The following is a 15,305-nucleotide window of genomic DNA, read 5'->3' on the forward strand; positions in this document are numbered from 1 at the left end:
ATTGTTATGTAAATGTGTTGTTGTTTTTTAATGAATACAATTAATTCGTTGACTAAGAATTCAATGTTAATGTTATTTGTTGGACACGAAGTTTTTTCTTCTAAAATACGTTTTCATTTAAATCAAGAACAAAAGCCTTTGGAGTTGGGATGGAAACTAGAACAATTTAGCTTCCTTACCGTAGTATTGCAATGTCATTGTTAGACAATGCCTCCTAATCGTTGGCTAACTCTTCATGGGTTCAACATGGAAACTGGAAATGAGACGCTGGGTGGACACGGATCTTGAAATCGGCTCTATCTTCCTATATATTTGACAGTTTGTGTATATCTTTTTGAAAAAAAAAACTAGCTAATTGGCCATACAGGGAAAACTCTGGTTTGACTTTGACCGTTATTACTGTTCAAAATATAATTATTTTAAAATTAGATTTGGTCTGGAGATCTATATATTTATGTCATTGGAAATGCTCGCATATATTCACTAAATAAACAACTAAACATTCAGGAATTTTTTTCGCACCGTCAGATGTATAAATCAGTCTTTTTTTTCCCTAAGTGTTATGGAGTATTTTCTCTAAAGAAAGGGAGTATTGATTGTTAGTCTTGTAGAATGATGCAAGATAAAGCGTCCTTGTCATAAGCTATGAACGAGAGACACCAAGATGTCATAGTGTAAGGACGTGATTCTATAGTCACTATAGTGAGTTAGATTTGTTTGGAGATCTGTTTATTTCATTTAATTTCAAGTTGAATTTGTCTATATTGTAATAAAAGTTTTATTTAGTTGTGATCAGAAGTGTATTCAAGCTATTTCAAATTCTCTAAGTTCAACTATAGTGCGCCTACATCGGTTTTGTTGTCTCGTAAGTTACTTGTAGCATATGGCGGTAAAAGTCAACACTAAGCCTGTATCTACATCACCAAACTAGAATCTTCTAATCTTTACTATGTCTCTAAATAGACCCAGTATTCTGAATAAGTGGGATGGGGAATCCCATATTTTGTTGAGACGGCTTCTACAGTTTGTAGATGAGAGGCTCGGAGAAGAACTGGCAGGCTTCCGGAGAGGCAGATCATGTGCAAAGCAGATCTTCGTTCTACGAAATATCATATAGAACATAGTCCAACAACGGCTAGCAATCAGTTTCGTAGAATAGTTTGGTGCCAATTTGTACTAGTGTGTTCTGTTTTCGCTTTCCTCGTAATGGCCTCCATGTCATCGCAACTCTTGGTATGCGTAATTTATTTTGTCGGAGAACATGTCCCGCTTATCTAATGTGACGATTTGTCACAATCTTACGAAGGGGTCGACTCCCAGTTCGGCATAGGATTTCCTTGATTTAGACCCGATTTCTATAACTGACTCCTAAAATCCGTCTTAACAATCTTTGTTGATCCAAATTTAGTCCTTTTCCATTTCGGCAGATGACTATTCACTGCACTTTATTAATGGAGCCAAGTGACGGTTTAGTATTAAAATCTCACCGAAAAAAAAATCAAACCAAAAATAAGTCACTTAATTACGCCCCCAACCCGGGGGATTTTATTTCGGGGTGGGGTGTTTGAAGAACCTCACAACCCCCCCCCCCCGGCTACGCACATGCCTTGAAGTATTATTCACAGTTTCGTTTTTTCTATTAATCAATGTACAGAATCAGTTAGTTTCATTTGTTCCAAAATGTTTTTGTTTGAAAAAGAAAAACAAAATTTCGGTCTCGAACCAGTTACTATCTCCTATTTACATAGATTTACTATTTTATTAGCGGCCTCCGAAAGGGGAAAAGACGCTATTAATTTTTTGGGGCATGTCTGTCCGTTCGTCCGTCCGTCCCGTTTAGATATCGTAAACTAGAAAATATTTTAGATCATTCAAAGTTCTGATGCAACGGCTACTTTTGTATTTTCTGAAAGCGAAAAATATAATTTTTTAAATCTCTTATGCAAGCAGTTTTTTTTTTCATAAAAATACACCACTTTTACAACTATTCACTATTAATAGTAATAAATACGGGAGGCTCTTTATTAGGGGACTATCCACTTACACTATTTATAACACATTTATGCAAACGGTTTTAGATTTTTTGTAAAAAAAAAAGTGTTTTCTTTACATTTAGATTGTTAAGTTATGTAAGTTTTCTTATATTAAGTACTATATTTGCACACAAAATTGTTTTTTTTTAAGAGAAAAAATCTATTTTTTATGCATATAACTTAGGTATAATTTAAAACAACAATTAATAAGTAGTTTTTCATATTATCGCCTAAACTGCAAGTATGCATACACACCCATAGTACACTTAACCAAAGGAATATTTTTTTTTTTTTTTTTTTTTTTTACGGAAATGTTTTTTTCTTGAGAAATTAGAGATTGACCCTTTACAAAACAATTAGATCAATTATATATTCATTATAAAACATCAGTTAGGCCAGGTTTACATCAAACTTCAAATTCTCTTTCATCTATCCTTTGGTCTGCCTGACCGCTGGGGCACCAAACAAGATCTGTTAACCTTTTTTTCTCCATTTTTCTCTGTCATTTGTCTTTGATAGAATTTCATTCTGATAATATTGAAACCTGCCTTTTTATCTGCCTGGGTGGACCACTTCGGGGGCCGATTTTCAGTTTGTGTTTACACACAAACTGTCTTTGTAACCTTGTTTATATATATATATATATATATATATATATATATATATATATATATATATATATATATATATATATATATATATATATATATATATACAAGTATAATTAATCATGTTTTATACTTTTCTTTAATTAATTACAATTTAATGTTTGTAAAATGCAGTCATTTTTTTAAATAATAATTATAAAAAGTACATAAAAGAGACAGATAGACCTAAAAAAGAGGCAAAGAATGAAAGCCCACAAAAGTTAGGCGATATACTATTTTTTTTTGTTCATGATAAGTATATTCAGAATTAATGCTTAAACAGCAACAATATTTAACATAAATGAACTCGGTAACAAGGGTTACACAGCAACATAACCACTCTTACAGGAAATTGACAGCAATGCTATGTCCCGTGACACAAGCTAGTAGCTAGGCAAGGCAAGTCAATGTAGGGTTTGGTACAACTGCCCTGTGTGTCTCATATAAGTAAAGAAAAATAAATTAAATAAAACTAGGCTGATTAGAGAACAGGTTATCACTATTCTTTTAAAGGTCTCCTTGAGATATGGGAGGGCTACTCCAGCATCATCAATGTGGTCTTTGAGTCTGTTAGATTCGTTTTGAGGTAGAGCCTTTCACGACAATGCCTAGAAGCCAATATAATCCCCTGGAAATACAATGCTAAATGTATTTGTTAGTGCTTTTATTAGCTGACTGATAAGCGTGAATTTTAATTGTCCAATACTATAACATTAATCCAGGCGATACACAGTCGCGTCAAAAATATTTTTTTTTCTTTTTTTTTTCTCTTTTTTTTTTTTTAAGCAGCAGTGTAATTTGGTATCAGTGGAGTCCCTTGCAATATCAGATCAGTTTATTTTTGAATATTTTTTCATCTAATAATACTTGTTTTATTTATTTTTCAAATGCTGTTTATTCGTATCATTTACATCAGTGTCTGATGTTTTTCCTGTAATACTAAAGTACTAATATTTAAAAGGAATACATTTATGTGATAATTTAATTTCCAAAAGTTGCTAAGGGAGATACGCAAGGTTAACTATTTTTTAGTTTTATTTATTTTGTAACATACTTCTCGTAATTTACCTATTAAAATATAAAGTCAACTTTAAAATATTAAATATATTTAAAAAGTAACAGTTTTTATATCAAATTATTTGATAAATTTTGATATAACATTTTTAACAAATATTAATATTTAATTTTATTTGGAATATGACAACCTTTTCTTATTTAAATCTAAATTTCAAGTTTTATAGCTCATAATCCAAAAGTGACATTCGGTATATTAAATCTACGGCGCGACTGTGTATTGCCCTCTTTTACAGATCACTAACCAGACACCTACGAACCAATGAAACATTTACACAGCACTTAAAGACTAACTGAAAGAAAATTGAAAGCTTAGAAAAATAATAGGAGAAGGATTTAGGAATAGTGGTCTATACACACAGACATATTCACGCAATTACACAATAAAAACATTACTCCGATAGCATGGAAGGTGGCCTACAGACTGATTTACGAAATGACCCCCCATGAAGAAGAGAGCCAACTTAATGCATATTCTGAGGTATCTACAGTGCATTATCCTGCGATTTAAAAAATTTTAGTTCAAAAACCTAATCTGCTATTCTTAGTTACCTAGGACGTAGATCCACCCTCGCCGTTCGGCGCATTGGGAAGCAAGCTATCTTTACAAAAATCTGTAACTGGCAATATCTGAAGCCTCTTCCCACTAGGTGTCCACTGCTCTGAGGTCCTCCGTGAAAGTGTAGCGCCAAGTTATACTAGGATTTCCCTGTTTCCGCTTTCCTCGTAATTGCCTCCATGTCATCGCAAATCTTTCGATGAGGTGGGTTTAAACTCAACCCCCCCCCCCTTTCGGCCACGCTCATAGAAATTTGAGAGTAATTTGCTTTTATTTATATTGAAGAGGTGGCCCCCCCCCCGGGCTGCGCCAATTAGCCCAATTATTTACTGATGAAATATGTGTACATTCTATTTTAAAATCGGTATCTGTAAAATGTTATCATTTTGTTTTAAAACGTAGGATTATTAACACAAGACTGTTGCTTTCTTTTGTATAGTATACATTTCTAACCACTTTGATGTCGATTCTGGAAAGTCGTCCTTCAATGCGGTCGGCACACTCTCAGCCCCCGAGCGACGCCACTTCTTAAAAGTTCAATGGATGAACTAAAAAGCATAGAGATTTAGAATTCTTGATCTCAATGGACTCGGGTTCGAGCATCATCTGGCCTCGTCAATAATTCCGTAAAAACAGTCATTTGGAAATACATCGAGACTATTTAAAGCAGTGGTTCTCAAACTTTTTTGATCTGTGGACCCGTTTTTAAATTCAAGACTTACCCACGGAACCTATGTGATTATTATCGTTGTATCTTGTATCTACTTTGTATATGTACTGAACATACAGTCATTGTTTCAAGTTTAAAGAACTACATTCAAGAAAAGTACACCAGTCTGTGTCACTTCATTGTTTCTTAAAGTGTTTGAAGTCTAATTATGGCACCTCCGAATCCGCATGTGTCACAAATATATTTCACCAAGAAAATCAAGTTAAACGATCTAATAATAAGATAAAATATACGTGACAACGACAATCTATAGTACAGGTATTTAATAAAATTGTTTTGTTTTCCTTTAAAAATAAAGATGCTAAAAAAATATAATGATTCGTATGAGAATGATAGGATTTTCTGAGTGTTTCTAAGATCGGTTAAATATTTTAAATTAGCTACCTGCAGATTTCCACTAGCAAAAATTTCTAGTCGGTTTCTTTTATTTGTGATAAGGTTAATAACGGCACTGAATCCACGTTCTACCAAATACGAAGTCAGGAAAGCAGTCAACAATTTCTACACAATAACCCACAGTGCAGGATATAAAATTGTAATTTTTTTTTTTTTGTAATCACCATTTATCTTATCTTAGTTTGAACATTGGTTTATGTTCCTGATTTGTGGATATTTGAATAATTTGCTCCTGCATTAGTATGGATAAGTTATTCCTGCATTAGTATGGATCATCTGTGATTGGGATCTGAGTTTGTCCATGCGATAAAAGCTTCAATACCCAGTCGGAAAAATCTATTTGTTTAAGTTTTGACATAGAATAGTACAAACCAGACATAGTAAACAGTAGTGAAGGCGAGTGGATTATTATTAAACTTATCTGATCGGATATAGGCCTACTGGTTTTTAGCGAAGAAGTTACTTAAATTGTATAGAATTTCATCTTTCTGTGGACACCTGGGGGGGGGGTCCCGCCGACCACAGTTTGAGAGCCCCTGATTTTAAAGGACGACAACTGCTGCGTACTTGAATGTTCATAAATACTTTTTTTTTTTTTTTACAAGTAATACAAAGTGATAGTGTGCAATATTTGAAAAGATGAACTAATACTACCTTAGTTTATGTTTAATAAAAATAATCTAGTATATCACGTAATAATATAAATTATATTTGACTTCCGAACCGGGGGTCCTGGCTTCGAATCCTGGGATTTTTAATTTCGGGATCTTTGGGCGCCTCTGAGTCCACCCAGCTCTTTAGTCGGGAAAAGTAAAAGCGGTTGGTCGTTAAGCTGGCCACGTGACACCGTAGTTAACCTTGGGCCACAGAGACAGATGACTTTTACATCATCTGCCCCATAGATCTCAAGGTCTGAAAGGGAGAATTTTTTTTAATAAGCTAAAGGAGATTAATTTTAAGAAAAGGGAGGGAAATTATAATCTTACACTGACTTCAAAGGAAACGAATGCTACCAGAAACATTTATTAAAATTTAACAATTCCCGCCCTCCTTTACATTTCCGAAGTTTTCGCTTCTATCCTTGATGCAGTATGCATACCGTGACTGGACTGGGATCCCATAACACAGGACCTCACCCCACCACACCGTGACTGGACTGGAACCCCATAACACAGGACCTCACCCCACCACACCGTGACTGGACTGGAACCCCATAACACAGGACCTCACCCCACCACACCGTGACTGGACTGGGACCCCATAACACAGGACCTCACCCCACCACACCGTGATTAGACTGCGACCCCATAACACAGGACCTCACCCCACCACACCGTGATTGGACTGGGACCCCATAACACAGGACCTCACCCCACCATACCGTGACTGGACTGGGACCCCATAACACAGGACCTCACCCCACCACACCGTGATTGGACTGGGACCCCATAACACAGGACCTCACCCCACCATACCGTGACTGGACTGGAACCCCATAACACAGGACCTCACCCCACCATACCGTAACTGGACTGGAACCCCATAACACAGGACCTCACCCCACCATACCGTGACTGGACTGGAACCCCATAACACAGGACCTCACCCCACCACACCGTGATTGGACTGGGACCCCATAACACAGGACCTCACCCCACCATACCGTGACTGGACTGGAACCCCATAACACAGGACCTCACCCCACCATACCGTGACTGGACTGGAACCCCATAACACAGGACCTCACCCCACCACACCGTGACTGGACTGGAACCCCATAACACAGGACCTAACCACCATACCGTGACTGGACTGGAACCCCATAACACAGGACCTCACCCCACCACACCGTGACTGGACTGGGACCCCATAACACAGGACCTCACCCCACCATACCGTGACTGGACTGGAACCCCATAACACAGGACCTCACCCCACCACACCGTGATTGGACTGGGACCCCATAACACAGGACCTCACCCCACCATACCGTGACTGGACTGGAACCCCATAACACAGGACCTCACCCCACCATACCGTGACTGGACTGGAACCCCATAACACAGGACCTCACCCCACCATACCGTGACTGGACTGGAACCCCATAACACAGGACCTCACCCCACCACACCGTGATTGGACTGGGACCCCATAACACAGGACCTCACCCCACCATACCGTGACTGGACTGGAACCCCATAACACAGGACCTCACCCCACCATACCGTGACTGGACTGGAACCCCATAACACAGGACCTCACCCCACCACACCGTGACTGGACTGGAACCCCATAACACAGGACCTAACCACCATACCGTGACTGGACTGGAACCCCATAACACAGGACCTCACCCCACCACACCGTGACTGGACTGGAACCCCATAACACAGGACCTCACCCCACCACACCGTGACTGGACTGGAACCCCATAACACAGGACCTCACCCCACCACACCGTGACTGGACTGGAACCCCATAACACAGTACCTAACCACCATACCGTGACTGGACTGGAACCCCATAACACAGGACCTAACCACCATACCGTGACTGGACTGGAACCCCATAACACAGGACCTCACCACCATAGCGTGTCTACGTCTACATCTGTAGTTGAAGCAGGTGTTAGCCTGTAGTCTCACAACCTGCCATTCGCCACCTGGTGCTAGACTCTTGGACCGGCACCAGGGTGATAATAGACCTTTTGAGTTGAGTGCGGACAGGTTAGGTAGTTCTGATTCCCCCCCCCCTTTTCATTTGCTGACACTCCTGTAAACACCCTGTCTTATTAGGTGGCCGTGAGGTTTTAAAAGCAACAGCTGGCGGTGTCTTGTGTTAAAAAGGAGACATCGGATGATAGGTTGGTTATAAACACACACTTGGAGGTTTGCTTTGTAAAAGTGTACCGTTAAGTTATTTATAAGTTAATTAAGTTATTTATTGATTTATTTGTAGAGGCATCGCTTCCCTTATTTCAAAATCAAACAAAATAATTCATCACCAACAACTAATAAACTAGTAGTTTAATTTTTTTACATTTATTCATGTCTTGTCAGGTCTAATGAAGTATTGTGCACATTTTAAACTCGATCAGAGAATGGGAAATGGGAGAAAAAAAGATGCTCACACTTTTGCCAGACAGACAGACTGAGTTGATATAAGCTTTGTAAAAACGCTCATTTTGCCATTGAGAAATTATTTAGTTTTTTAACAAACAAACACACACACACAAAACAAACGCAAAGGCACACAAGAGAATGCCTACAGATATGGGAACCTATTGAAAGTAATCCTATTCAAATTGCTCTTGTCAAAGTGAAGCCTTACATCATAAATTCCTCAAGAAAAAAAAAATGATGTGGTTAAAATAATAAACAAACTATTCTTTTCGATTTTCATTGCCGAAACTAGATGAAGTTGTGTTTTTTTTTTTTTTTTTAAAGGTGAACAACTGAGTATGAAATAAGTCTTTCGAAGAACATTCGGAGAAAAGTTTTGTCCCCTGTTTTAATTCTCCCTTTTTCTATTTAAAACAAAAGGAGTTAATGACCACTAACCATGGAACTGATTAACTAATTGATTAATTTGTTGATTGATTCATGTGTTCTCATTCAAAATGAATTATTTAAAAATCTCAACCATATCCGAGAATGGGAAGTGGGAGAAATAATGCTAAAAGAAATTAAAAATTCACCCAGACAGAGTTGATATAAGCTTTGAAAAAAAAAAAAGGTTTATTAACACTAATACACGAGTATTCCAAAAGACCTGCGAAGCTTATTATCTGTCTGAATGACTGAACGAGTGTGGAAATTGAATTTCAATCTAAAGCCCTATGAACAAAATCTCTGAAGAAAAAAAAGCCCTAGAGCTAAAAGCATGGCTAAAAGTAATAATAGTTCGGGCAACCCACACTAGCTGCTTACTCCCTACGTTAATAGCAGTAGGAAATTAGTCTTGGAATATGGAACAAGAAAAGTGATGAATATTTCATCAGGGTTTTTAAAGTAATTATCATATGTTATTGCTAGTTTGTTGTTTTTTTTTACATAGAAAACATTTTTGAAATTACGGTATTCATATATTTATTTACAGTTTTTAATAGCTCTTTTATTGCCACGTAAAACTTTAAAAGGCTTCTGCATTCAACCATGATTCATTCAACAACATTGTAGATCTACATTGTATGCAATATTATAAAATGTATTATTTCGTGGGGAAAATATTTACAGTTTTTAAATTTCATACTTTTAATATTGCTATACAACTGAAAAAAGCACACGTCACAAACAAGTCGTAGGCAGAGAACCGATAGTTAGCCACTGGGGCGCCTCGATTGATTTATGTCTTGTGTTGATTGGTGAGTCTATACTAAAGCTGGTCTGCTCTTTGGCTAGGTCCATGACTCCCACGTAATTCCGCTTGCTCACAGCAGAGGCGCTGGTCACTATGTAGGTGTTGAAGCGGTAGCACTTCATGGTCGACATGCACAACACCTCCTTGCAGCCGCGCCAGAAGTTGCTGTTCTGACACGCGTACACCACCGACTTGGAGGCGGCCGAGGCGCTGATTAACCAGTAAGACGCCACGAACACATCATCGCTGAGGAAAGCGCGGTAGCCGAAGCAGTAGACTGTCTGTGTGGCGTAGTAAGGAAGGTATAGAAGGAGGTTGACGGCGCTGAGAAGCATCAGCATTTTGACCATTTTGACTTTTGTTCTCGGCACCGGTGCGTTGAAATGACTGCAGTGTCGCACCTGGTTGCGCACCGATCTCACGTAGAACAAGATGCGGGAATGCCCGATGACTAGAAGGATCAGAGGGCAGACGAACTGTGTGATGACGCACAGCGCCGCGTAGATCACGCTCGACCAATGGCTTGCCGGGATGAAAGTCGGGCAGAATACGCGAACGACGTCGCCTGCTGTGGACACTCTCTTGACCTCAAAGAAGTAGAGACAAAAGCCGGTAACCAGGAGCGATGTGACCCACGCGGCGATGATCATTCGCTTGGCTGTCCCTCGGGTGACCTTAAAGCTGAGTGGATAAATGACCGTGTAAAACCGGTCAATGCAGATGGCCACTAGGACGAATGAGATAGTGGACATGGAAGAGAGTTGTACAAATCGTACAAGACGGCACATCACGTTTCCGACAACCCAGCCCTGCATGATCACCCGAGCACATACGAAAGGCGACGAAAGCAGAACGAGAACCATGTCGCTTACGGCGATGCTTGCGACAAAATAGTTGGTAGTGGACTGGACCCGTCGACTTCGGTGGATGACCACAATGACCAGGGTATTCCCAAGCAGCGCCATGATGGAAATGACGCACAGCACCAAGGACTCTAGCACAATGATAGGATGCGATCTGAGCTGCTCCTGGAAACCTCTTACCAAGCCGTCGTACTCCAGCAGCGTCGTCGCCAGGGAAGTGACGTCATAGGAGGAGTTGAACATCATCTTTCAGAGAGTCTTGACACAGATCTTTCAACTGTCCAACATGCGGTCGATAAACATGTTGTGATATCTGAGGTTTCCATTTTGTTGGTTCAGAGTTTATCTGAAAAGAGAACAAGAGACAGTAGGCATACTTAAAAGTGTAAATCATAATATATAACACTAGATTCTAGACCAGTGTTTCTTAAACTGTGTTCCGCGGAACCCTATTGTTCCGCGAGACCCGAATAGGTGTTCCACGAACTGCTGGGATAATTAACTAGTAGGCCACCACATGAATTAAGCTCTCTTTAAAAAAAAATGAGCAATGTGTTCCGCTCAATACTCAGAATGGGCCAAGTGTTCCGTTAAGGAAAAAGTTTGGGAAACACTGGTCTAGCCAAAGGAATTATGGTTCACAATTACAATTTCTGATGTAATAGCAGCGTGGAAAAAAGTGTGCCCTGCAGAGTGACAAATCTGCCCAACTGATGGCTCATTAGGTCGTCTTCCTGATGGTAATGGACACCTAATAGCCTACCTACCTAAGTAATAGCCTACCTACCGAACTAAAGGAAGTCATAAAATTCGTCTTCCAATGAAAAAAAAATCAATATTGCAAGAAAACGAAGACAAGAAACATTTGAAAAGTTTGTGAGGAGACATACTTGGACTCCATTATTAATGAGGCCACACATTCAAATGTGCATATTGAAGGCTGTCTCATTGTTTTTCACTGAAAAATCAAAGCGTTGATTAATGGCGTTATAGGATGCGTGCTATGTAAGCGAATGCACGGGTACTGATTTAGGACATGTTCAAAAGAGTTCAGAACTGGTTTATGACATGTTCAGTTTCAAGACAGGTTTAGAACATGTTCAGTTTCAAGACTGGTTTAGGACATGTTCAGTTTCAAGACTGGTTTAGGACATGTTCAGTTTCAGGACTGGTTTAGGACATGTTCAGTTTCAAGACTGGTTTAGGACATGTTCAGTTTCAGGACTGGTTTAGGACATGTTCGGTTCCAGGACTTGTTTAGGACATAGTCAGTTCCAGGACTGGCTTAGGACATGTTCAGTTTTAAGACTGGTTTAACGATCTTATATAATACAGACGTTACTTCAAAAAAAGAAGATGATTACGATGATCTCATTAAATGGTTCTATTTCTCTCCCTTTCTACCCCGCCTCCTCCACCTCAGCCCATCGTAGAAATATTCGTGGCCTTGCTATGACACTCGCCGCCCAGGGCCCCGCGCACTGCTAAGGCCGCTTCTGGAATAATAATAGTAATTGAAAGTTGAAGCCATATAGCGCCATCAACAAGATAGTCCTTAGAGGACTTATAAGCCATAAAACTTGGCTTACTTGACAAACTTATTTTCAACACGTTTGACAATGTTCTTAAATGTGTGTCTTGAGTTCATTGAGGAAGTGTTTCAAATTCGTGTACTGAAAAGCAACTAGGGCGGTAAGTTCTCGAGGCAAAGAGTAACACAAATAAGAGAAATGGTCCGCAAGGATTAGGGCGTGGAGACGAAAGGCCCAGGAGAGATCTGAATGGAAGGATGTGTTAAAGCAGGCCAGAGCCCTCCATGGGCTGTAGCGCCACTGGGATGGATGGATGGATGGTCCGCAAGGATCTCTGAAGTACATAGGGCTGGTTATTTCATACTATACCATCAATGAGTCCAAGGTAATCTTATACATTATGTCGTAACTCATCGGCGACTTAAAAAGACTATATATATATAGCTCCTCCTTCGTGGTCAAAGATGAGCACATTTCTCATTTCCTATGGACTCGAAGATGAATGCAAAGTCCAATCCTCGCTTTAAAAAGCCGGCCGCATACGCATACTTAAAAAGACAATGAGACAAACAAAACAAAATTATATGCTAAGAAACCAACAAGTTGCAAATCAAGCAATTGTGATTCCAACTGTCCTTGTCAGAAAAGCATTTTCTTTAATGGGAACATAGAAGAGTAGACCTAGATCAGTGATTCCCAAAGTGGTCTATGTAGACCCCCAGGAGTCTACGAGACAATAAAGTTTGGGAACCACTGACCTAGATGATGTTCATCCTCGTCGGATGGTTTTCAAAACTAGGTCAGTGAATTACACAATTTCACATTACACTTTTAAAGCAATGCACTTATGTGATATAAACACATTAAATATCCCACGATTTCACACATTTATGTACAATATTAATGTGTCGCAATTACTGCAGAGTCTGAAAGAGTATCCTGGATCATGTGAGGTGTTTGCATACGGGATGAAAGGGGGAAAACTGAGAATAATTAGGTGTATGAAATAGCGCTTCCATTGAGTCACATAGGGTGGTAGTGAAAAGTTCTGAGATGAAGACTTTGAGATCTACAAGATTCGCTGTCTTCTCGAAAACAAACAAGTCTACCCACTGTCTAAGATTCATTTTCAGTGCTTGAATATTGTAACAGTATTGATGACAGACGTGTGTATGCATTTACTGTTTCACATTAGTGACCCTTAAAAAGGGAGTGGTCTGGCTGTCATGATAGCATAGTTGGCAAGAGCGACTGGTTGTTGATATTGGAACATGTAATGTGGTAGGAACATGTAGGCCTAGCGCAGGGGTCGGCAACCTTTTGAGTCGGAAGAGCCAAAAATTACAATTTACAAAATTTCAAAGTTTAAAAAGAGCCACAATTTTTTTCTTGCCAACTAGTACTCACACAAAAAAATTTTTATTGGGAAAAAAAATTCATATATAAGTAGTGTTTTTCACAACAAATCATATATATTTATATATACAGCTCCTCCTTCGTAATCGAAGATGAGCCCATTTCTCATTTCCTATGGACTCGAAGATGACTGTAAAGTCCAATCCTCGCTTTAAAAAGCCGGCTTTACGTGGCATGGGTAGGTTTGGTCAGTTGCAGTAGGCCTGCTTATTCTCTCAGCTTTTTCTTGGTTCGGCGCTCTTTCACTCTTGCCACTCTTCTTGCTTCAAATCTTGAGACTCCGAGACTCACAGCTTCACGCCATGAGGAGCGATCGAGAGCTAGTGCTTCCCAGCCATGAAAGTCGATATCGTATTCCTTGAAGGAGCTCTTGAGAGTGTCTTTATAGCGCTTGTATTGACCTCCCTGGGAGCGCTTTCATGCACACAACTCCCCGTACAGAAGTCGTTTGGGAAGGCGATTGTCTGGCATGCTGACCACATGTCTCGCCCATCGAAGTTGGAACCTTTTCACTGTCGCCATGTTGGACAGCTTTAAGATTTCTGTGTCTGGTATATGGTCGGACCAACGCACATTATGGATACTCCTTAGTCAGCGTAGGTGGAAGGAGTTTAATTTTTTGGTGTGGCGGAATATAGGATCCAGGACTCTGATGTAAATATGAGTGACGGGAGAACCACAGCACTGTAGACTTTCAGTTTTGTGGATATGCTGAGTCCTCTCCGTTGCCACACTTGTCCTTGAAGTTTGCCAAAAGCAGCACTGGCACGTGCAATACGGAAGTCTACCTCATCATCTAGGTTGGCGTTTGCTGTTAAAGTGCTTTCCAGATAGACAAACGTTTTGACACATCAGATAATATAAATATGGCATTATTAGATAATACTTTTTTTTGTCGGTAACAACTAAAGAAGTAAAAATTTACTTACAACTTTAAATAGTATTTCAATAACAAACGATTGAGCAAACCAATTCAATGGGAGCGTTTGCCTTGCATGGTTTTAGAAAGTTGGAATACATTTGGCTCATAACTTGTTTTTAGTTTCAAATACGACTCTAAATTTTCATTTGTAATTTGGCTTCTTACTTTACTGTTAATTGTAATCATACAAGAGAACGCTTGCTTGCACATAATATGTAGATCCAAAGATAGTCAGCAATCCAAATGCCAACTTTTTCACCTCACTGTAGCCATCTGGAATATTATTTCATGCTTCGAATCAACTCGCGGCATTCCTTTTAAATCTGTCAAATTTTGTTGCGTTACGTACATACATTTCTGGACTTCTAAATTGCTTTTCAACTCTGTAAATTTTTCACCCCACAAAGCTTCACTTTTTTAGATCCATTACCGGTAATTGAATTTCTAGAGATTCAGTATCAATTCCAGATCTGAAGATTTGAATTTCGTTACTTTTGCGTTGAGATGATGTACTAGAAATGCTAGAAAGGTTTTGTTGGTTTTAAACTGCTCAAATCTGTCAAGAAATTCATCTTTGATTTTTGTATAAGTGCTGAAGTAATTCGTGTCAAAAGTTGCATTGGTTTTATAACGATACTACTTTAGACATTCAAAATGAAGTAATTGACCGCTCTGAATTTCTTCTGCAAAAACAAATCAATTCTTTTACCAAAACATAGGCTGGGTTTCCCTTTCCTTGCAGTTTTAGATTCAGCTCATTTCATTTCTCTGTTA

General features: G+C 39.2%; 1 protein-coding gene across 3 annotated transcripts in view; it reads right to left on the bottom strand.

The window, feature by feature from the left end:
* Positions 1-8,458: 8,458 nt before the first annotated feature.
* LOC106077280 (probable G-protein coupled receptor 19) overlaps positions 8,459-15,305 on the bottom strand; it is a 35,967-nt gene continuing 29,120 nt past the window's right edge. For 2 of the 3 annotated variants that reach the window (XM_056043896.1, XM_056043897.1), the window contains one exon: positions 8,459-11,007. In XM_056043896.1, the coding sequence (XP_055899871.1) occupies positions 9,726-10,907 (1,182 nt within the window). In that variant the 5' untranslated portion in view covers positions 10,908-11,007 and the 3' untranslated portion in view covers positions 8,459-9,725. The remainder of the gene's footprint in view (positions 11,008-15,305) is intronic. The other variant, XM_056043895.1, reaches the window with a different exon arrangement.

This window comes from Biomphalaria glabrata, chromosome 10 (genome assembly GCF_947242115.1).
Source record: "Biomphalaria glabrata chromosome 10, xgBioGlab47.1, whole genome shotgun sequence".
Taxonomy (NCBI): Eukaryota; Metazoa; Mollusca; class Gastropoda; family Planorbidae; genus Biomphalaria; species Biomphalaria glabrata.